Source organism: Micrasema longulum, unplaced genomic scaffold (assembly GCF_059751315.1).
Source record: "Micrasema longulum isolate JH-2025_06_02 unplaced genomic scaffold, ASM5975131v1 h1tg001739l, whole genome shotgun sequence".
Taxonomy (NCBI): domain Eukaryota; kingdom Metazoa; phylum Arthropoda; class Insecta; order Trichoptera; family Brachycentridae; genus Micrasema; species Micrasema longulum.
In genome coordinates this window covers 190,470-213,116 of record NW_028278917.1, presented here as the reverse complement: position 1 = coordinate 213,116, position 22,647 = coordinate 190,470, and the positions used below count along the sequence as shown (strand labels likewise).

At 31.5% G+C, this 22,647-nt stretch overlaps 2 protein-coding genes across 2 annotated transcripts in view; both read right to left on the bottom strand.

Annotated features, from left to right (window-relative positions):
* The window catches only part of m-cup (ankyrin repeat protein mann-cup), a 30,891-nt gene extending 22,568 nt beyond the window's left edge, over nt 1-8,323 (bottom strand). Inside the window, exons 1-2 of the mRNA XM_088237567.1 lie at nt 7,948-8,323; nt 1,058-1,222 (exon numbers count right to left, since the gene is read on the bottom strand). Of these exons, the coding sequence (XP_088093693.1) occupies nt 1,058-1,222; nt 7,948-8,108 (326 nt within the window). The 5' untranslated portion in view covers nt 8,109-8,323. The remainder of the gene's footprint in view (nt 1-1,057; nt 1,223-7,947) is intronic.
* Nucleotides 8,324-9,799: 1,476 nt separating this feature from the next.
* Nucleotides 9,800-20,902, bottom strand: LOC148274146 (luciferin sulfotransferase-like). The gene is made up of 5 exons (XM_088237566.1): nt 20,500-20,902; nt 17,597-17,673; nt 17,005-17,199; nt 13,069-13,222; nt 9,800-11,804 (listed from the first exon to the last, which is right to left on the bottom strand). Exons 1-5 carry the CDS (start codon nt 20,705-20,707, stop codon nt 11,443-11,445), a joined length of 996 nt encoding a protein of 331 aa, XP_088093692.1. The 5' UTR covers nt 20,708-20,902; the 3' UTR covers nt 9,800-11,442.
* Nucleotides 20,903-22,647: the final 1,745 nt, after the last annotated feature.

Genomic DNA, 22,647 nt, shown 5'->3' with positions numbered 1-22,647 from the left:
ATTTATTTTATTTACTTTATTTATTTTATTTATTTTATTTACTTTATTTATTTTATTTATTTTATTTATTTTATTTATTTTATTTATTTTATTTATTTCATTTATTTCATTTATTTTATTTATTTTATTTACTTTATTTACTTTATTTATTTTATTTATTTTGTTTTTTTTTTTTTTTTTTTTTATTATTTTTATTTATTTTATTTACTCTACTTATTTATTTAATTTATTTAACACTTTATATACATATACAATATATATACATATAAGGGCGAGCATATTGCCCTAAGGAAATTTCTTCCTTCCTACCCAAACCGTTCAGTTTGAGAAAATTACAAATACATGGACATATTGAATCTTTCAATTGTATACAAAAATTAAAAACAAAGATTAACAAAATAAAAATATATTAAAAAATTAACACTATACTATGAAAAGTGGAGAGAAGATGGGAAGGAAAGAAGAAGGATAAAGGAACAATTGAAATATTTAGATAGTGACATTTCAATCTTGACTTAAATGTAAATAAAGAAGGGTGGTAACATTAGTGGGTAGATTTTTCCACAATCAAGCGGCTACTACTGTGAAAGAAGAGGCAAGAAAATTAGAGCGATGAAAGGGTATTAAAAGGGTTCCCTCGTTACTAGAACGAAGAGATAGTCCGTGTTGTGAAAGAGGTTGGAAGAGCTCTCTCAGATAAACAGGCAAAGTGGGATTATTTAAGATATTGTGAAGAAGTGATAGAATGTGAATGTTTCTTCTATGCCTGATACTGAGCCAGTGCAGTTGCGTGCGATACTCGGTTATGTGCTCAAATTTGTGAAGATCAAAGATATAACGTATACAAATATTCTTCAGCAACGAACGGTAGCGAATTTTTCTTGTTTTCATTCACTGTACGAATATACTAATTTTACAGACATAAAGATTATATTATTAGTCATAAAAGAAAATACCGAAATAGAATTTTTGACCATTTGTGGACTTACGAGTTTTACAAGTTAAGGTGACAATGTCATTGTTGATTTAAATAGTTAAATATATTTTTTTAATTGACCTGTCATCAGGAACTTCGTACAGCCCTCTCTGTTCGATGTCCACTCCGCATACTCCGATTAGGTACTCCACAATCTCCAGGTTACCGCGCTTGCAGGATATGAAGAGAGGAGCGCAACCATCTCGCACCCGGCAACATACTTCCTTCTTAATTGCCAAAGGAAGTCTGAAAAAACAATTAACATTACCTATATGTGGTGGTGTTGACAAGTTCAAGAGGGTGCTGGCCTCGTCTCTTGATGCCATTAGTCGAGAGGAAACAGAGGAACTAATGACTGTTGAAGGAAGACGAAAATTGTGGCAAAAAATATATCTGTTTATGTCTAAGCCAGTGCTGCATAAAAAAACTAAATAAATAATTAGTATTACAATAAAACGTGGGAGGCGCTGGCAGACTAAAAATAAAAGAATTGTTCCTAACAGCAAAACTATTGCATAAATTCTTTTAGTTTTAATATAACGACTGTCTCGCATGAGCACCATCTATGTTTATAAAAAAAAGAATTTAAATAAAAAATAGGTGGCGCTGGCAGACTAAAATAATAAAAAAGGAAAAATTTTAATTTAATGACTGTCTCTTAAAGAAAAAAAAACTAAATAAATAATTAGTATTATAATAAAACATAGCAGCGACTAAAAATAATAAAAAAATAAGGATTGCTCCTAACAGCAAAAAAAAAATGTGAAGCTCAAAAGGGTGAAATTTCACAGTGCCTGAGATTCGAATAATTCAAATGAGGCCCGAAGGGCCGATCAACTAAGGCCCGCAGGGCCGATAAAGCGAGGCCCGAATGGCCGAATTTCCTAGCATGTAACAGTCTGCTAGTACAAAAAAAATCGAATACAAAAAAATCACTCCCTGGTGTTAGCGCGGGGTACTGACCCTAATTAGACAGGCAATGATCATATATATTTATTTTTTTAATATACAGATACAATGTACATATGTACTCTTTATCAGTATTTATGTATGTTTATCTATAAAAAAAAATTGTACACAATTAAATTTTTTTTTTTTTTTTTTAATTTAATTCACAAAATACACAATTTTACATAGACACAATTATATGTATTTTTCATTTATGTATTTTTTTTATGTTCTGACTTGTTAGAAAATTCTGTGTTAAGTCGGGACTCTTCGATATATAAATCAAAAATATTTATTTACAACAATCTACAGGTAATCAAAACAATGTGCAAAATAATAATAGAAAAATATACAAAATAATAATAGAAAAATAAAAATAATAAAAATTTATAAGACATGTCGAAAATGGAATCAAAAGTTATATGATAATACGTATGACAGTGATGACATACACATATACGATATACGTATATGGATAATAATGAAAGCAGCAGCGATGTTATGCATTTATTCCCTAAGCTATCTCATACAGTGGTCTCTACCCCTTGATATAATCCAATTATGGATCTTCATCTTAAATATAGACGTTGTTTTGGAGAACTTGATATGTTCATCCAAGACGTTGAACACTCTTGGAGCTATATATGAAAAGTGTCTCCGGGCAAACATCGTACGCGTTCTCGGTATTAAGAAGTTTAGGTTACGCGAAAACCTCGTACGGGCATTCTGTTGGGACCTCCTTCCGTAGTCGCCTGACCAGAAAATTGTCAATACATTCTTGATATAGATTTGACGAATATCAAGAACTTTTAACAATTGAAATAATGGTTCGGATGGGTAGGTCCGAGGGCACCGAAACATAACTCTAAGAATAAGTTTTTGCGTCTTGATTAGGGGGTTCATGACAATAGTCGAGCAACCTCCCCAGCCAATTATGCCATAAGCAGCCACCGATTGGAAAAGCGCAAAGTAGACATTTTTAAGAGTGCTAACGTCCAGGATGTTTCCGAGTGAGCTAAAGACATGACACAGTTTTCTTAATCTAGATACCAGGGACTGAACCTGTGTCTCCCATCGCAAATTTTTGTCAATTACAATGCCTAGATATTTTATATTATCAACTGATTTTAATAATTGGCACGAATTTCTAGAGTTTATATGAAGCTTTAAACTTGCTTCAGGTGGTGACCCATCTCTTATACTAAATGTAAGATATTTTGTTTTATCCACATTCAGCGTTAGCAGATTGTCATCCAGCCAGTTTTTGACACTTCTCATACCACAATTTGCTTTTTGAAACACAGAGTTCCAGTCACTAGCCTCAAACAAAACAACTGTGTCATCAGCAAACGCTATAGTTTTTCCGCCATTACTCAAATCACACAAAGAGTTAATATATAGAAGGAAGAGAACAGGTCCCAAGACACTTCCTTGTGGTGTTTGGAGTATTGTTGATTGTGACCTATAAGTAACAAAATCGTCTAGCCACATAAGCACCTTTTCTCTGATACCAGTGTGTCTGAGTTTTTTTACAAGTAATAAATAAGACATGGTATCAAAAGCCTTGGCGAGATCTAAAAATATTGCAATGACTTTTACCACTATCAAGACTTTGAGTGATTTTAAGAGTGACAGCAGCTATAGCGTCGGCAGTGCCTCTGCCCTCCCGGAAGCCATATTGGTTCTCCGACAACAAACCATTTTTTTCAAGAAAGATAAGAAGTCTAGTTTTAACAATCGTTTCGAAGAATAAATTGAAAATATTTTTTGCTAAAAAATTACAGGAATCGAAACTAGGACCCACAGGCGGCTCCTGACCGAAAACACTGGCAGTGCATTTCTGTACATTTTGTCAACTTACATAATATTATAATAAAATTTTAATAATATTATGATAATATATTACAATAATATATACAATAATTATTTAAATAATATTATAATAAAATAAGTCGGTAGTTGTAAGAACGATTATTAATTTAAACATATTTTTGCTAGGCCATGCACTGCAATTATGCACATATAAAGATACCGCCTCTGCCTAGGATCTCAAGCACGGTAGGTGAACCACTACACTACGATGCAAACTGCACTCATCTTATTTCGCTTTTCCTTTTTGTATAGATGAGCAGTGTATTTGACAACTTTTTTTGGATCTACTTTCCTGTGAATCTACAATTAATTCAAACTACATCGCTCCCATTTGACAGATGACCATTTGGCAGCATTATTACGAATAACTATAAGCAGTTATGAACCTAATTATGATAAGCTTGCTGAAAATATGTAACACAACAACAAAATTGAATAAATTAGGTTATTCACAAGAATGATAAAATAAAAACGGTAATTTTACTTTTTTTTTTCAAAATCATTATGATATTTTACGATACTTTGAATCTATTCGGTTAAATAAACGCTCCTTAATAATTTTTGCATTAAGTCAACGGATTTGACAAATTAATCTGTTGTAAAATGTCTAATAAAGAAATTAGCATAACATAAATTAAAGAACAAAATACATGTGAGGTTAATTAATTTCATAAAAATTAAAATACAATAAGGTGACATTACCTAATTTATTTAGTATACTGCGAAAATTTACTAAATGATAAATAATTATTGTCTTTGTGAAGAGACTAAACTTAATTAATACTGATGCTTTTTTTCATATTCTGAGGGAGCATTTTTAATATTTATTTTTGATTTTATTAATTATTTTTCGTTAGCTTCCCAACAGAAAGACACATTTTTTTTTATAATAAATGTTATTTTAATGTTTGCATAAATATTGTTTTTTATTGTCTTCTTTAGTTTTGTTGTTTCTATGTTATCACATTGTAATTTCTAAACATGTAACTTGTTTTAGGCCAATATTATCATGTCAAGACATTCAATCAAGGCCTTCTACCAAGGTAATCGATAAAGGAAAAAAAATCTAGACCACCTTTCGTTATATTGTACTCGCAATAAATTAAATCTCAACATATCCGAATGCTTTCATCTCACATTTACTTAAAACATCAATATTGTTCATCATCATATATAACCTTGGTATGTACTAAATTTATTAAGAATGTTCAAATTATTCGGGACCTCCATGTTCTGTCAAATAGTAAACTCGTTTACATCGAACATGTCAGGCATATTACAGAGGATGTATACAAAATGTTAGGTCTCATCACTAGTCACTAAATCATTCAATGATATAAATAGACTAAACGTTTTGTATTTCATATTTGTAAGAAGCCGGCTTGAACACACAATTTTATCATAATCCCCATACTATAAAAGTCGCAAATATAAAGTAGAAATAGTCCAAAACAAATTAGGCAGTGAACGTATAAAATGGCATTACTGACTAGACTAATTTACATAATTTAACTAATTTCCTTGTGCCCTTTAAGCATGTCAGACTTGTCACACCAAATTATTTTACAGTGCTGACGTCAATACAAAAAATTCATGCATAAATATGATTTTCAATTAACTTATTGGAGCCAACGAGAGTACCATTTTTTTGTATTTTATTTGCACGACAACAGGCCAGAAGGCCTAATTACAGTGGTGAATTACAGCACAGAATACCCGGGCTTGCGAAAAATCACAATACATTTGGGTTCTCACTGGGAATCGAACCCGGAACCTTTCATGCATGAGTCAAATGTCTTAGTCATTGCACATAATAATAATAATCAATTCATGAACTTCTGTTCTCTCTACTGGAATATATGTATGTATGTACTATATGTAAGATTAGTTTTTATATTTTTTTATTTTCTTATTTTTATTACTGCATTTAAATTTTTTGCTACTTTAGTGTAGAATATATGTCTGTTCTTTATATGTAAAAGTCTACAAGGCGTTAAAATAAATAAATAAAAAAAGAATCAGCGATAGCATGCAGGCATTATCGTATAAATGTAAAAATTATCTTACAAATACATTTTACATATCTATCCATACTAATATTATAATGCAAAGGTGTGTTTATTTCACATCGCGAAAGGGCAACTAATGGACGTTAAGGTTTCCTCAAAGCCAACGGACCGTGGTAGAAGATTTGCGTATTCTCTATTTCAAAAAAAAATAAATTAAATTGGCCGTCTCTTGTCCAATGTTGAACATAGGCCTCCCCCTTTTAGTCTCCATATTTCCCTATCCTAAGCCAACCGCATCCAACCACTTCCTGCAACTCGTCTTATGTCATCAGACCACCTTGTCTGAGGCCTGCCGACACTTCTTCTACCCGTTCTGGGTCGCCATTCCAGGACTTTTTTGGTCCATCTAGAGTCTGTGATTCTGGCTATATGACCAGCCCAGCTCCATTTCTGGTTGGCAGCTTTGATGAGTTGAGGTAACCATTGCTCTCAACCAGGACAATTTCTGACCTCACTCTAATGCACAAAATGATATGCACCCTAATAGATTGCCCAAAATTACTGTCCCTGATAAACTTTCGTGTACCCACGAGGACCACCAGACTCCGACACATGTTCCAGTGCGAGTACAATAGGACAAACTTCACCCACCATTCTCCCCTCCCCTGGTGAGCATCCACAGAACTACTAAGAATTATGCTGAGCTGTTGGACTTGCTCCACACCACTCCTGCTGCAACCAAATCAGATATCCTATCCATCGAATGATCATCCCCTCAATTCTTCTCTTTTTAATGTGTTTCTCTACTCATCTTCACTTTATTTCCTTTTTCTTTCTTCTTTCTTTCTTTTTAATATAATTAATTGCATTTTTAGTGTAATAGTAGTGTTAAGTGTGATATTGAATCAGTTCAATATCGATTTTTAAGAAAGATAGGCTGGAGGTTGAGCTTATCCAGAGACCAATATACGTATAATAAGTTGGAAACTAGCTTAAATATATCGTCTCTTCAAGACTGTCGAAATAAATCCGACCTTCTAGTCCTATTTAAAATTCTCAACTCACTCTTTGATGCGCCTGAACTACTGAGCGCAATAAAATTAAATATCCAAACTAAAAACCTCAGACAAAACTTACTCTTTCATACCGATAACTAAAGAACTAACTATGGTTTTCATTCCCCTATGCCCAGAATTCTTAGGTCTGCCAACAAACATACCAGTCTTGATTTCTTTGATAACAAGTTGTCTTCTTTCAAACGATCACTGAATCAAATTCAATTATAAACACCTCTCTCCCGCTTCCACTCCCACCAAGTTTATTGTATACCATTATGTTTTTCTACTTTCCTTTATAATAATTTTCTATGCATAAATATGTCCTTAAAAATGCCCATTGGGCGTATATATAAATAAATACAGTTATGATTTTATTTTATGTTATTTTCTTTAATGCTTTATGTACTTTTGACTGTACCCTGTAAGGGCCCTATGGGCGTTTATTAAATAAAAAAAACATAGGAAAAAAAATATTTTGAGTTTCAGGTCATAACCCCCCGTAAATGCCCAGACTTACATTTTTTTTTCAAAAATGTTTTCCCTCTCTGTTGCAACAAAATTCAGTCTAACAATGCGTTTTAAGTTTGTAAATTATATGCGAATTTCACTTTTACTCAACTCAGTAATCACTACCATAACGTCATTATTTAACATCTTAGGCAATTCATATTTGTGTGATGTGAAAGTTACCGTATTGAAAATTATTTGCAAAATAATTATCAGCTCGGAAAACATTCCCTAAAAAATTATTCCTAAGCAGTTCCGAGAAATTGCCACTCGTTTTACGAGTTCGCTCGGAGAAAACTCGAGAAAGTTTTCAACATTGCGAGAAAACACGCCTGCAATATCGCCATGTTGAGAGGATTGGTGATAAATAATGCCTTAAATGTAACGAAAACACGTTTAAAAGCGAAAATATGAAATATCATGTTCTGTCAAGTGTGAAGGAAAATTAATTTTACGTAATTTAAAATAGCCTTGAAGTCCTTAAATGCATGTTTTTTAAGCATCAAAATGCTTTCGAAATGAAAACAAATTTGTTTGAGATATGTTTCATACAAAAGCAATAGGAAAAAATAATTACCTTTCAAGGGACGTGCGGAGCTTGGCACTAAGTCGAGCTCCAGGAGCGCTGTGCTTGCATTCGAGTAATAACTCGTAGAAAATTGAATCTTTAAGCTTGCTGGAATCAGTAGGCGCAGATTCTTTCATATTAACATGAAACGTCCCATCTGCGGACCACATTTTTGACGATCACACCACTCCGACTGATTGACGAATAACACAATAAACAAACCAAATTGTCCGGACCCCCGTTTGACACTTCACTTGACTTCTCGTCAAATTATTTACGAACGAGAAAAGAAAGCTTAGATAAATACCAGGATATTATCTACGTTCCATAGCCAATATTCAAAACCGAAGCCATACGTAAGCTGTGCTGTGGTCAAATAATGAATGGTCTGCTCGTACGCATGTCGTACATTAGCGACGTCTACCGGCATGTTTTTTATGACGTAACACACAGAACATCGAAAAAGCGCGTAATTCAAAATAGTCACACAATGATTCTTTTTATTAATCTTGTTTTTTTTTATTTGTCCGATAATGGATGCTTTTAATGAAATTAAACCTTGAATTTATCTTAAATAATAAATTAATTGGAATAATTTATTTTTAAAATCATAAAGACCGATAGTTTAATGAGCAGCATAATTACTGTACTCTGTTTTTTAATGCTTCTCCAGTAAATCTTTCACGTTTAAGTTTAATATTAGTACATTATATTTTAATTGTTTTGTTCGATATGTTCAATATTTTTTATTGGGAATAATATATGTAATTATATTTTCCTTTTTGTTATTAGAACCCCAAATGCATTTGTGTTTTTTTTTTTTTGTATTGCCTTACTATTGAGTTTTTTTGGTATTTTTCATTGTCATTCTAATATGATTGAATATATGCATAGTATTTTTTAACTTATTTAGACTACGGGTTATGCCAGCATTGTAAATTTTATAAAAAAAATAAAACAATTTAGAATAGTTCCTTTTATGACGCTTAGATGTAAATTTTTTTTTATCAATATTATTGAATTATTTTACAATTCATTGCAAATATTTTACGAGCCGTTTTGAAAATTATTTCTATTAGTATAGTATCTTTTTTATGTAGGTACCTACTAATTATTATTTTTGTTGAGTTCAACATTTTCGTAAACATTACGAATTCAACGATAATCATTATGTGTATTTATTGTGGTCTTGATGTATATACTCTAAGATTGTGGTACTCACATAGGTTATTTTCGCCGTCATGTACCAACATAATAGTTTCATTTTCTCGTCATTTTCTTTATTTGTCTGCCGTGTCAGGTCCTTCCGACGTTGGCGATTACTGTGGCAACTGTTTTTCTCATCATGTTGATATCCTGGAGTGGTTTCCCATCGCCTTTTCCAGGGGTTTTCTTTAGGAGTTACCTTTCCATTTTTTGTAAAGGCATTTTATAGGTACAGACTTCTAACAGGTTTATCCCACCGTGCCACTTCCAGTGATTCGAGTTCCTTAATCTTAACATTTAATTAATGTCAATCATACCATTATTTAATTTATATATATATATATATATATGCGTGGTCCATTTTCTTCGTATTCTGTTGACGTTGCTATGGTAGAAGATGTAATTAATTTAACAATAATCAAAGGATTACCCTACGGAAATAACTACTAACACATGTATTTTTGCAAAATAATTTTATTTTGTTTATTTATTATTTTTATAATATTGTAGATTCTTAATTTAATAATGGTTACTTCGTTAATTTAGGTAGGTAGGCACATATTATATTCATTTCTTACTTTAGGAATGTTCAAATTATGGTTATAAATAATATTATATCGGATAGGTACCTACGACTAATAAATGAATAACTTAATTTATTTCAATATTCAGGTTTGAATAAGGTAAACAACGTTTTTTATTTTACTTTGTACTGCCTAAATAGTGTTACCTATTTAACTGTTACTATAATTATCATTACTAAATATATTAGTTATATAATCCTTTTAAAAATGTCGACATTTCTTGCATCAGAGAGGGAAAATATTTTGAGAATGAAATATGAAAGTCTAGGCTTATGGCTTGTTATTAGCTGGTTTAACTGACCATTTTTCATGATGTGTAACATTTACAGCTCTGCTAAAGTTTTATAATTTACATTTCCTCAACTCTCCATCAATGTGCCGACTTTTTAAGTTAAAGAGCTAAACTTTTTTTGGTCTGATTAAGATTAATCTGGAAAAAATATTTCACCTGCTCGTCGATGCCTGAAAATACTTTTCAGTTTTTATACTTCTCATAACCCTTGGTTAAATCAACAATATTTTGAGTATGTTCAAATGTTTGTAGACCAAATGTTTGTAGATTCCACAAAAAACATATCAAGACTATCATATTATTTCCCTCTCACCAAAAGCCGGCACCAACAGCCCAGGCACAGTATCAGAAAGAAGAAGACAGTCGTAATTAATGGTGGAAATAATCGAAAAACAAGCATTCGAGACATGCAAATAATCGGATTCAAACATCGAATTAATCGATTTTTTACCGTGAAATGTCATAAAACGGCCATAAAAAAAATTCTGACATTTGAAGGGAGTGGGGGGGGGGGGGGTAAACATATACATGTGTAATAAAAAAGTACCTCAAAATAATAATTAGGAAATTCAGGCCTACGGGAAATTGGGTATAAAACGTATTTTATTACGCACAGTAAAAATTGGAGCAATAAATTGTAAATTTCTTGAAAACGTATGAAATAAATTGTTTTGATAAAAACGAACTTATTTGAATGACGTCACTAGTTCACCGAAATCAACCAATAATATTTAACGTTGTGATAGTTATTCTATTTCAAGGAAACAAACAAACAGACGTGAACTTAATATGTCACACTTATAGTAATTTCAAAATAAAATTTAAATCATAGCGCTAATAATACGACACACAAAAATGTTAAAAGTGGTGAATGTTTACCCACATCTTAATCAGCTCAGGTAAGTCCCTTTATATTATAAATATGAACCCATAGCAACATTTTTTTTACCATAACATACTTAAATTTTATTGAACACGAATGATATTTTCACTTCCGAAAAATCATTAAAATTAATGATCATTGCTTTTGAAACGTCATGTCCGAATTCATATCTCAATTATCTCGAAATTCATTCCGAATTAATGTTTCGATTGTCCCGAAATGTCAAGTCCGAAATCATATTTCGATTGTCTCGAAATGTCAAGTCCGAAATCATATTTCGATTGTCTCGAAATGTCAAGTCCGAAATCATATTTCGATTGTCTTGAAACGTCAAGTCCGAATTCATATCTCGATTGTCTCGGAAAACCATTTCGAATGAATCCACTCGACATATCTCGATTATTTTTCTGATTAGTACGAGTGAACTCGATTAATTGTAAGCATTTCGAGATGTCTCGATCTTTTTAATGATCGAAAATGTCGATTATTTTAATTCGATTATTCCCACCTTAGTCGTAATTTCAAAACGTCAATTTAAATCACTCAAAAGATAATCCTGTTCCTTTCAAGTTTTCTTCAGCCCATTCGTCAAACCTCTGCGCCACCTCATCTGACATGTAATTTTTCCAATCGCCTATCTCCCCTTTTCTGATAAATCTCAGTTTAGTATTTTCCAGATATGCTTTTCCGTTGGATCTTTCTATAATCGGTTCCAGATTGACGGCCCTGTTGTTTTTCATGTTTTTGAATGAGAGATGGTCGCACAGCGTCTCGACTTGACCGTCCGTCATCGTTTTTCCAAGGAAATTGGCGGTTTTGCGAACCACCCCGGGAAGATCTTTCTTCATTTCTTCGAATTTGAGAAATAGCATATTTGGATCGTTTCTCCTGGCCCAGTATCCTAAAAACATCATGAATTAGTATCAACTATCAGTAAAAAGATGTCCGGAAGAGGGCGAAAATACACCTTCCACAAAATATTTTTATAAAATGCTTTATTTCGTTAGTTCATAAGATATTAAGGACAAATAACATAAAGATTTTATTTTCATCAATGATAATTGATCAAGAACATATTTTTCAAAATTGACATTAAATATTTTAATATTATTTTCATTTCTTTGGGTAACCCATCGTACAAAATTATATATTTTTGTACAGTAAATTTTAGGACCCTGTTTTTCTTTGAATGAGGTTTAGCGTTACGGGAAGTTACATATAAAAAATGTTTTCTTACACGCGGGAAAAATTAGAGCATTTAGTTGTATCGCGAAGTTTCTCGAAAATATATGAAAAAAATGGTTCAAATAAAAATGAACTACGTCACAAGTTCTAAAAAATGGTGGTGGTGGTGGTAATTTATAATAAATAACAATTATTTAATTTATTTTCCCATAAACATAGTTACTATGAAAAATATTATCGATAGTCAAATATAATGGTAAGCTGTACATAATCGCTTATTTGAACGATTCGCCCATGGGAATAAACATGGGTCGTTCCTGCTTTTGTCACTATAAACTGTGTCTCTGTAGTTAACTAATGTAAGTATAACGTTTTTAACTCTTGTGTGGCTGTGATGTCACATGAGTCTACGTACGATACAAGACTTGATATATCTCTCTTACTTTTTTAAACGATGAAGACGTATTGTTTGTAATCTTCAAATTGTAATTTTCACACCGGATTTGAAAAATAAAATTTGTTGAACTAGCTGAATCAAAAAATAATAATTTAATCCTTGCTGTGCGAAGAATGAATGTCCGCCAATATAGCTATAAATATGTATAAGGGAGAGCACGCAGATAGAATTCCTAACAAGAAAGGAAGAGACGCTGTTCTGTGGCCGGTGTTTGTGTGAAAGGGATTCAGTCGGTTATCGGCAGTAATATACCGGTAATAATATGACCTGCGTATTTATGATTTTAAATTAATTTTGCTATAATAGGGCTAAATTATCCTTTTATTTTAATAAATTATGGAAGAGGAATTATTAAACTGTATGTCTCCATGTTTTTTTTTTCAAATGTCTGAACTTTAGAATATTCCTTTTTCTGTGGTAACACAATGTTACATCACCGCGCGCAAAAGATTTAGTTTTCTTATTTTCACAGTCTTTAAAGAGTTGATAAATAGACTATAGATAAAGTTAATTTATTAATTACCTAGAATATGATTCCACACAGGACCAACGGGGACATTTCCTTCCAAAAACAGTTCGCAAAATTCATCAAATGATCCTTTTAAATTGTGTACGAGGGTACAATAATGATAAAAGGATACACACATGTCCTTTGGATTCCTTGCCGTATAAATAATCTGGAAAAATAAATATTTTGACAATAACACCATTTAATTATTTATTATCACACAGTCCGATTTTTATCCGTTGACACACAATATCAATTAAAAAAAATAATTATAAATTTTTAATGTTAACGTAATTATGATAAAGCTTGAATTAACACGATTGATCTTTAAGAGAGTATGCATTGTGATTAATATAACTTCTTTTTTTTAAACATTTTTTTTGACACCCTCTCGCAAATACCTCCCTGACACTGCGCGAAAGAAGTATGGCGGACTGATTATGCGTAACTAAAATTGACAAAATCGTGATTTCGTTGTCCCGTTTTCCGCACCTCAGAACTAAACCGATTTTGTTCATTTTTTAAATTTTATTTATTTTATTAGGTAAACAAACAGTATGTACACATATATTGCCAATTTCTTTGTATATTAGTGTAAGAAACTCACGCACACACCAAAAAAATTGTTTACACTTAATACAATAATTTAAATTATGTTCAATATAATAAATGTAATAGAAACGAAATGAAAAAATATGTTAAAATTTCCATAATTTTTTACCTAAATTTACATACATTGTCACAAAAAATATCAGCCTCTTTAATAGAATATCCGAATAAAATATTCTGTGTCTGTAGGTTTTTTGTTTGTCAAAATTATTTATATTTTTTTTTTTTAGGAATCCTTGATTTATCATGAAAACAATACAAAGTATTTTATTTATTTTATATATTAGTTTTAAATTAATGAATGAATTGTTTATATTAATTTTAATAATTTATATTGTAAGTTTTATTTAAATGTTTATTTGTGTATTTTATTGGTGTTTACTTCTATATATAGGATGCATTTTAAATTAATGAGTTATTTTTTACAATAATTTTATTTACATTGTTAATTTTATTTAAATTTCAATCATTAACGTTGTTCATTTTATTTAAATACGTATTTTATTAGTGTTTGCATGTTATTGATGAAAAATACGTTTCTTTTTTATTTTCAATATTTCAGTATATTACAAATTATTTCTTCATTCTTTGAAAACCGAATAAATAAACAAACTCCATATTTGTTTCATTGTCTCGATTACCCAATAATATGTACCTAAATGTTCTTTATTTCCTATATCAAGGTAAGAAAAAAAATATGTAGCGTTGATCTGAAAAATCCAAGAAGTGTAGCCAGCCCAACCATTCGTATAATATTCAATATTGGTATATAGAAAGGAAAGGAATTTGTGATTTCCGTAGAAAAAAAACGAATTAAGGCAAAGGTTTTACAATTTCCACGGGTAAAAAAAGTAAGTGAAGCAGAACGACTTATGGTCTAATGATCAGCGCATTTGCCTCTTATGCAAAAGGTCCCAGGATCCATTCCCGACCAGGTTGACATGACAGTTTTTTATTCTAAAACAGGTTTTTATGCACCAAAATTTATTTCCTAAAAAATTAATAGATCTAGACAAAGATTAAATAGTTCACGTGAAATCCGTTACTATAAATTAAGTCTCGGGCAAAGTCACTCATTTTTTATGACTCCAAAACTGTTTAATGCATTTCATAAGGACAATATGATCATATGAATTTGTTTCGATTTAAATTTTTGTTGAAATTTTGGATAAAAAAGCAGATTTAAATAGCTACTTTTTAAAATTAATAGCGTATACTTTTATTATAATTTTCTTATTTTTAGCGACAAAAAAATTGTGTTCTAATATTAGCATTGATTTTTTTTCAACCTTTTGATATCTATCGTATTCTTCCAGTAGACTTTATTTCAATTTAAAATAAAATATATACCCACAAACAGGCCATGCCTATGGGGATTTTTTTTGTGTTAATGTATTTTTTTTTTTGTATTTATAAGTTATGTCTATTCTAAAATGCAAATAAAAAATATAATAAATAAATATTTGAAAATGTGTTTTTATAATGTTGTAAAAAGTAAAATTGAGATGTTATGAACTAACTTAATAAAGCATAAAAAAATAAAAATAAATATGAACGGGCTCTTTGATTCTTGTACTAACTTCCCTGCTGATGTGCAGAAGGTACCATGCGCGAGCCGTTCATATATTCAATGGAAGCGATGCTTCCCAAAAAAAATGATTTCTAAATAATCAGTATATGTATTTTTTTATTTAATAAAATCAGCTTCTAATCTTTTAAATAACTGCAAGAAATATTTTGAATTCGTTTATTGTTTTAATCGTAGTGATCTGAGATAGGATCGATGTTCATTCATTAATAATTGCAACAACCCCACACACAACCTTTCGACTGCGCAGTTATGCGCGGACTGGTATAAAATACACTGCGCTCTGTCTGATTCTGGAATATGGAACTGCTTAAGTGTTTTAGTTCAGTACATAATTTCACAAGTCCGCGCATGCGCAAATAGAGATCTTTAGTATGTGTGGAACCAATTTGGAAAATCCTATCCAGGTTTATCTTCCATGTATAGTAACGGTTTTAAAGCAAATTTAGCAGATAAATCGGTTGAAACGATGGAATTAAAATATTAAACTATTAAATATAACTCTTTAATGCTGAAATTTTGTCATAAAATTGCTTTTTAGTTTATTTCAAAGCACTTAATTTGAATTTCTGTGATATTAGAAGGCACAAATTTTACATATGTATGTACCTAGTACCAAATATTTTCTTCCCTAATCGAAAACCTCACCGCACGCATTTGGTAGGTACAGTTGTAATTTTTCATGTGATATTTTATTTGCATAGTCTACACTAAAACATATTAATTTGTCACCCTACCTTAAAAGCATAATACAGGTAACCCTTTTGTAACCCGGTCTTGATTAACTCGGTTTTGTTTTAACACTATTTAAAAATAGCAAAAACCTTCCTACAACACCACTTCTCACAACATAGTTGAAACAAAGTTGAAGAAAAAAATTGTTTCTTTTGATGTGAAAATACACATTTTAGATCGCGTTGTGAAAGGTGAAAAAGTGTCATACATTTCAAAAACTCTAATTGATTCAAACCGTCAAGAAAAATGAATATAAAATTAGAGGTTCTGTGAGTGTAGAATCTTCTATATCAACAAACTTTGTATCTCGGAGCGCACTCCGATAACTGAAAAAGTGGAAAAGGCACTCAGTATTTGGATTGATGATTGCTGTCAATAAAAGACGCTATTGGACAGGAAATTAACGAAAACCTCTGAATAATACCTTAAAGAAAATTTAAAATCTTCTGTCTGTCCAGATTTTGTGACACGCAAAGGGTGGTTTGAAAAATTCGAAAATGTTTTGCGACTATTCCAGAAAAATATGTATTGAAGAACATTGTTTTACTTAATACCTCATGCTTTTTGCTTTATATTATAAACAATATGTACTTTTTTATACTCATAATAGCTTTGAATAAAGAAGATAAATTTTCAATAATTATTATATTTTTCGATAAGTTGTTGATTTATAATATATCATAATTTTTATTCTAGTTTTGTAAATTATATTATAGTTGAAAATATAAATACGACTGTAAATAAATATTGTTATCTGCATGTCCCTAAATGAGTTTTTTTTCTCAAAAACTCCTTGGGAATATTTTATGAAAATATGTATATGTTTAATTTTTTTTTTTAAACAAGTTACCAAGTAATAGGGACAAATAAATAAATAAAGTTTAACAAAAAACTATTTGATTTTGTTTGGAGCCTAACACAGTTTCACACAACATGGTATTTTCTTAAAACCTATTTACCACATTGTACGGGGGTTACCTGTACATACACATTAGGAGAGTTAGAGAAGTATTTTTTACCTTAGCTTTCACGCTGTCATCATCCCTGGCGATGTCCATAGGGGTGAGTTCCCAGGGAAGGTGAGTCCGTATATAGCGAGGGTGGGGGATGTTGTACCGAACTAGGTCCACGGAAGTTCCCTTGATGGACTCGTTGTGCCACTGTTCGTGGTGATCAATCATGACTCCGGTCAGTTCCAGTAAGGGACAACGGATCTTATGTACCAGAAAGAAAACATCATTTGTAAGGCCCTTAAATTATTATTTAACGAATACGATTCTCAGTAAGGGCTTATGGCCTAAAAGATCAACAGGAATTAGCTACAAAACAGACTAATCAGCCAGAAGCCTGCTGTCAAATAAAACGAACTTTTATGTGTAATTTAATAAACCAACATTCGCAAAAAAATAAATGTACTTAGTTGTATAAATGATTAAAAAATACACTGGATAAAAGGGTTAATGTTTTAAATATTGTAATGCCTTTGTTTTCCCTAACAAATAAAAAAAGTTTGTGTGTTGGCCTTTAGCCCGACGGGCAAACCAAAATAGGCCCGGAGGGCAGACCAAAATCATAACTGTTGACTGTTTATGTAGCCTGACAGTGAATTACCTGTTGTAAGCTTTTCGCACCTTCGTAGTCTAAGTCATGACCAATAAGCCAAACCATTTCTTGAGCCCATGTCGATCCTAAATAACAAACAAATAAACAAATTTGTAAAAATCACCACCAGTTGAGAGTAACAAGAGAAAAGATATATATACATGTGTGTATATATATATATATATATATTATTTATTTGTTAAAATAAATAAAACTTTTTAAAAAAATAGCGGTTTAGTTTTGCTACCGACATTTCTTAGTAGAACTGCAAGTTAATAATAATAATAATAAAAATACGTTTATAATTTTATTCCAATTTTTATTTATAATTATTACCAGTGACCGGGTTTCGCCGTGACCGGCATCGTCAGAATGGTTGGAGACAACAAATTTATGTGTTAAATTCCTTCACACTCACAGCAATGGTCAAAAATGAAATAAACGTGAAATTTCAGAAATAAAGCGCTTAATGAATTGCCCCGATAAAATAATATTAAACGATCACGGCTGGTATTCTGAACAGAATTGCGCGCGAAGAGATCGCTCTGCAAGCGTGTATTTAGTACGTTAATACGCGTTAAAATGCGTTTTCTACGCGCGCTTTTGCGTTCTGAATACCACCCCAGTAGCTCAATCACAAATAACTATCGACGTGCTAATTAGTGACGTGATAACAATTTTTCACCACGGTTGTTTATCGTTTTCGCGATTATAATACAACACTCGTGAACACCTAATATTAAATGTCAAAATATTTGCGTTTCACGACGTATAATCCTGCTGCGCAATCACATATTTGAATTTCACCGGTGTAAATATGTAAAATGTTCAAAAACTGCTATTTTCATTTGGTTATTTATTATTTATCATACTATTTATTGCATTTAGCCGGCGAGCGGCGGTTGGCAAGCCAAATGTCAAGAAAAGCAGTCGCCATAGTAATTGTAACTTAATTTTCGTTTTTTGTATTAGATACTCCTTACTATTTTGCAAATGCAATATATTGTATATTTTTTTTATAGTAAACGCTGATTTTTCGCCAACAAAGTGTATTTATTTACGAGGAAAACCGAAAACAAACCTTAGAGATTACACACGCGTTGACTTATGACTGCGATAACTTAAGCATGTTCATTATTGTTTATTGTGATCGCTCAAATGTTTAGCATGTTTTTAAGCACGTCGATAGTTATTTGTGATTGAACTACAGGAGTGAGTGCGGATCCACTCTCACGGCACGAAAAAACAGTTTTTCTCGTGTGTTTTGTATGAAAATACACGAGATAATACAGCCGCGAGAGCGTTTGAAATACCAACCCAGGTATTGTACTCGTAAATACCCGTTATAACACAAGTTTATTCCACATTATTGTACCCATTAAGATTTCTATTCTTGTTATAACTTTTTTGTAAATTTGATTGTTTGTAAAATAACACTATTTGATAAGAATTGACTGCCAGAAATTTTGCTTTCAGAGAATCACTTAATTACCCCTGGGCCCGGGGACATGGCTTTCAAAGGAACTACCAACCAGCAGCTCCTGTTATAGTTTTCATAAAATTTAAATACATGTAATTCAAATACATTTTTATTATAAAACTTTATAAAACTATGTATTTTACATCTGTTTTTATTATGTAAATTCAAACAAAACTTAAATTTAAACTTGTCGCAACAGAGAGGATAACCCCTTTGAGAAGGAAATACCGCAAGTCTGACGATGTCGGTCACGACAGAACCCGGTCACTGATAAAAATTATAAATAAAAGCATATACGTATTGTAATTATTATTAACTAATTATTAGTCAAAGCGTCTGGATTTTAAAACAATGTTTTGTTTTTGAAACTATTTTTGTATATATACCGTTTATTAGTTAAGGTATAACTAGGTGTTCAAATTTTATTTGTACAACTATCTAAATAATTACATTACCATTATATTACAATAAAATTCACACTTTTGTCAACGTAGCATTGCATTTTGATGGCTTGTAATAAAATAAAATTATGCATACAACGCAAAAACAACAACATCATGTAGAACAGAGAATTTTCTTTCGAACGCCGTATAACCTTTACTTTTGTTTATGACTTTTTGTGCTCATTTTTTAATTTGGAAATAAACGGACAGTACTATTTATGTTAACATCCAATCATAGAACAAGAATAGTCCAGAAACCGCATACGCGCATCAAACAGAAGGCGACTAAACTACTCTTAAAGGAGTTTAAAGTTTAGAAATACTGCTGAGATGTTAAAGAAACAGGATAGGTTTACATTTCATGTGTAAGTAGCAAATGCATTACTTAAAAATTGAATTATTTCTCCATCTGTCAGATTGTCAAAGAAAACAAAATGGACGTTTTGTTAGTGTTACCAGGGTAGTCGAATTTTTTACGCTACTTTGCTCATCTAATGAGAGAACTAATAAAAAATTGGATCTCTTGGATTAATTAGACGCCTCGGTGAACATTTGACCGACATTATCTTTAAAACATCAAATATTATTTAACATGACATAAAAATATCCGTTTTATGTAAAATAAAATTAGCTTTATTTTTTTAAGTTCAAAGTTCATTAATTAGATGACCCTTTACTTATCTACTCTGTTGTGTCAATCAATGTTTCCGTGTGTACAATACAATTTTGTAAAAATTAACAAATTGCTTTTTTTTAAATATAAAATAATATATTATATTATCTCACATTTGTGTTATGGTTATATTTTTCGCTATCTGGCAACATTACGCAATGACTTTAAATATATGCGTGGTGAAAGTGGGGCGGAGTGGGGGGATTTTTGACACAGTCCGATGTACTCAAATATGATTCTACGCCCCCTTTGAACTATTCTATGCACCCATTATTAAAAAATAATTTATACATTTATAAATTAATATTTTACTTACCAGTTCTCGGATACGAACAGAGCCATACATCACTTTCGAAGACCGTGAGGTCCAAAATGTCTTGGCCAATTTTCTGAAATGGCTGCGGGAGCAAAACTTTTCCAGGATTTATTTCAATAAGGCAGTTTTTCTTTTGAAACAATCTGTCCAATCTTTCCCCCGTCTCTCCTACGACATCAGAATACGTGAGCACAGTTTGCGGCCTCATTTTGAAAAACGAATAAGTGCAAAGATAAAATATTTATGGCTGTTGAGGGCGGATTTTTGAAATTTGTAGTCGGGTAGGTACTTAATTTTTTTACGGAGTACCTCACCTCGCTGGCTTCAAATTACAAATGACTTAGAAATAATTTATTATATTATGGCACAGAAAGTGCATGCAAGCGACTGCATTCGCTGGAGTGCATTTCCTGTTTTTATGCTCTCCACTTTCCGTTTCAACTTAGACAACTTTCCAATAGACAAGTTAGTTCCTACACTTACATGACTGCAGTAATAAGCCGGGAGATGTATCACTTATTCATGATTACATCATTTTTTAAATGGCGGACAAGTTTGACGAATAGTTGTTTGAAAATAGTTTTTCTGACACTCTCTAACAGATTCGCCGGACTGATTGTCCCCAAATTAAAATCGAGGTTTCGTTGACAGGTTTTCCGCACCCCAAATACTGAGCCTATTGGTTTTTTTTTTTGAAAAGAGTATCAAAATTAAATTTTGGTCTCAATACCTTTTCCTTTATTTAAAAAATGATTTATCAGATTAGTATACCGTACGTCTGGAAATGGCAGATAAAACTAGGCTTTTTAAAGGGTTTTTGCATTGTTTTAGCTACCACAAGAAACAATTATTTATCAAAAAAGCAAAACGATAGAGACACGTAATCCACAGAAATACGGAGAAAATACAGGAATATGTTTGGATGAAGAAAAGTCAGACCACGTATTCTCTCATTCTCGTAGAATACAGTTTTGTATGTGAAATAAAACCAGAAGCCTTGACAAGTGTTTTCGACTCGATGGCTACTCTCAAGTAAAAATCCTGAAAAAGATAATCGAGTGGTAAAACTTCCACTACATAGTGGAGTGGTAGCGTGTTTGCTTACCTTACTTCAGGTCCTAGGTTCGATTCCTAGAAGGGTTAGGATGAAGTATTTATTTATAATTATATTATTTATACTTGTCGGCCTCGTAGTGTAATGGTCAGCGCATTTGCCTACCATGCAAGAGGTCTCGGGTTCGATTCCCGAAAGGGTTAATATAAAATATTTACTTAATAGGATGTTTTAACACTAAAATATTTCATAGTCCCTGGATTGGTACCTAAAGCGTAAGACTGATCATCTTACCTTCATGTATCAAAAATGATCAAGATACGCTGCGATTGGTGTAACAGTGCAGTGCCCTATGCACCATTAGGTGAAGATAGGGAAAGATGATGATGATGATTTATTTATCAAATGGTTGTAATATTTCACTGTCTCTAGACTGGCATCTGAATCATAAGACTGATCACCTTACCTTCCGATCGAGTTGCACCCCATGTACTCTACTGGTGCAGAGCCCTATGCATAGGTGTGAATTATGGTTTGATGATGATTATAATTATATTTGGATAAGTAAAAAAGGATGTCTAGATTGTATAGGTACTTGTATCGTAAATGAATATTCACTTAACAATTTTCAATTTTATTTATTTTTTGCATCACATAATCAAAACATAAACTCACAATTAAGTACATTTCAAATATTAAAAAAGTTTTGCAAACAGGTTATATTTACAAACTATATAAAATCATATAATATATTAAATCACCTTATTAATAAGTAGTACTAAAACACATTTTAAAAATATAAAATTAAACTTATTACCTTTTAGGAAAGGTTTTCACTTTAAAAATATCTATCAAATATAAATATTCACAATCTATGATTAAGCTGAAAACATACAAATTAGAAACGAACCGTATATCTGGTAACGATCCGGTATCCGGCCTTATTTTACTATCCAGACGGATACCGTATACAATATCCGAACAGTAGCTCGCGGATACCTAATATACATTAAACTGCGAAAAATTCATAAAATCAACACCACTTACTAAATAAATTGGTTTATTGATATCGACCATGTTTGTAAAAAAGGAAA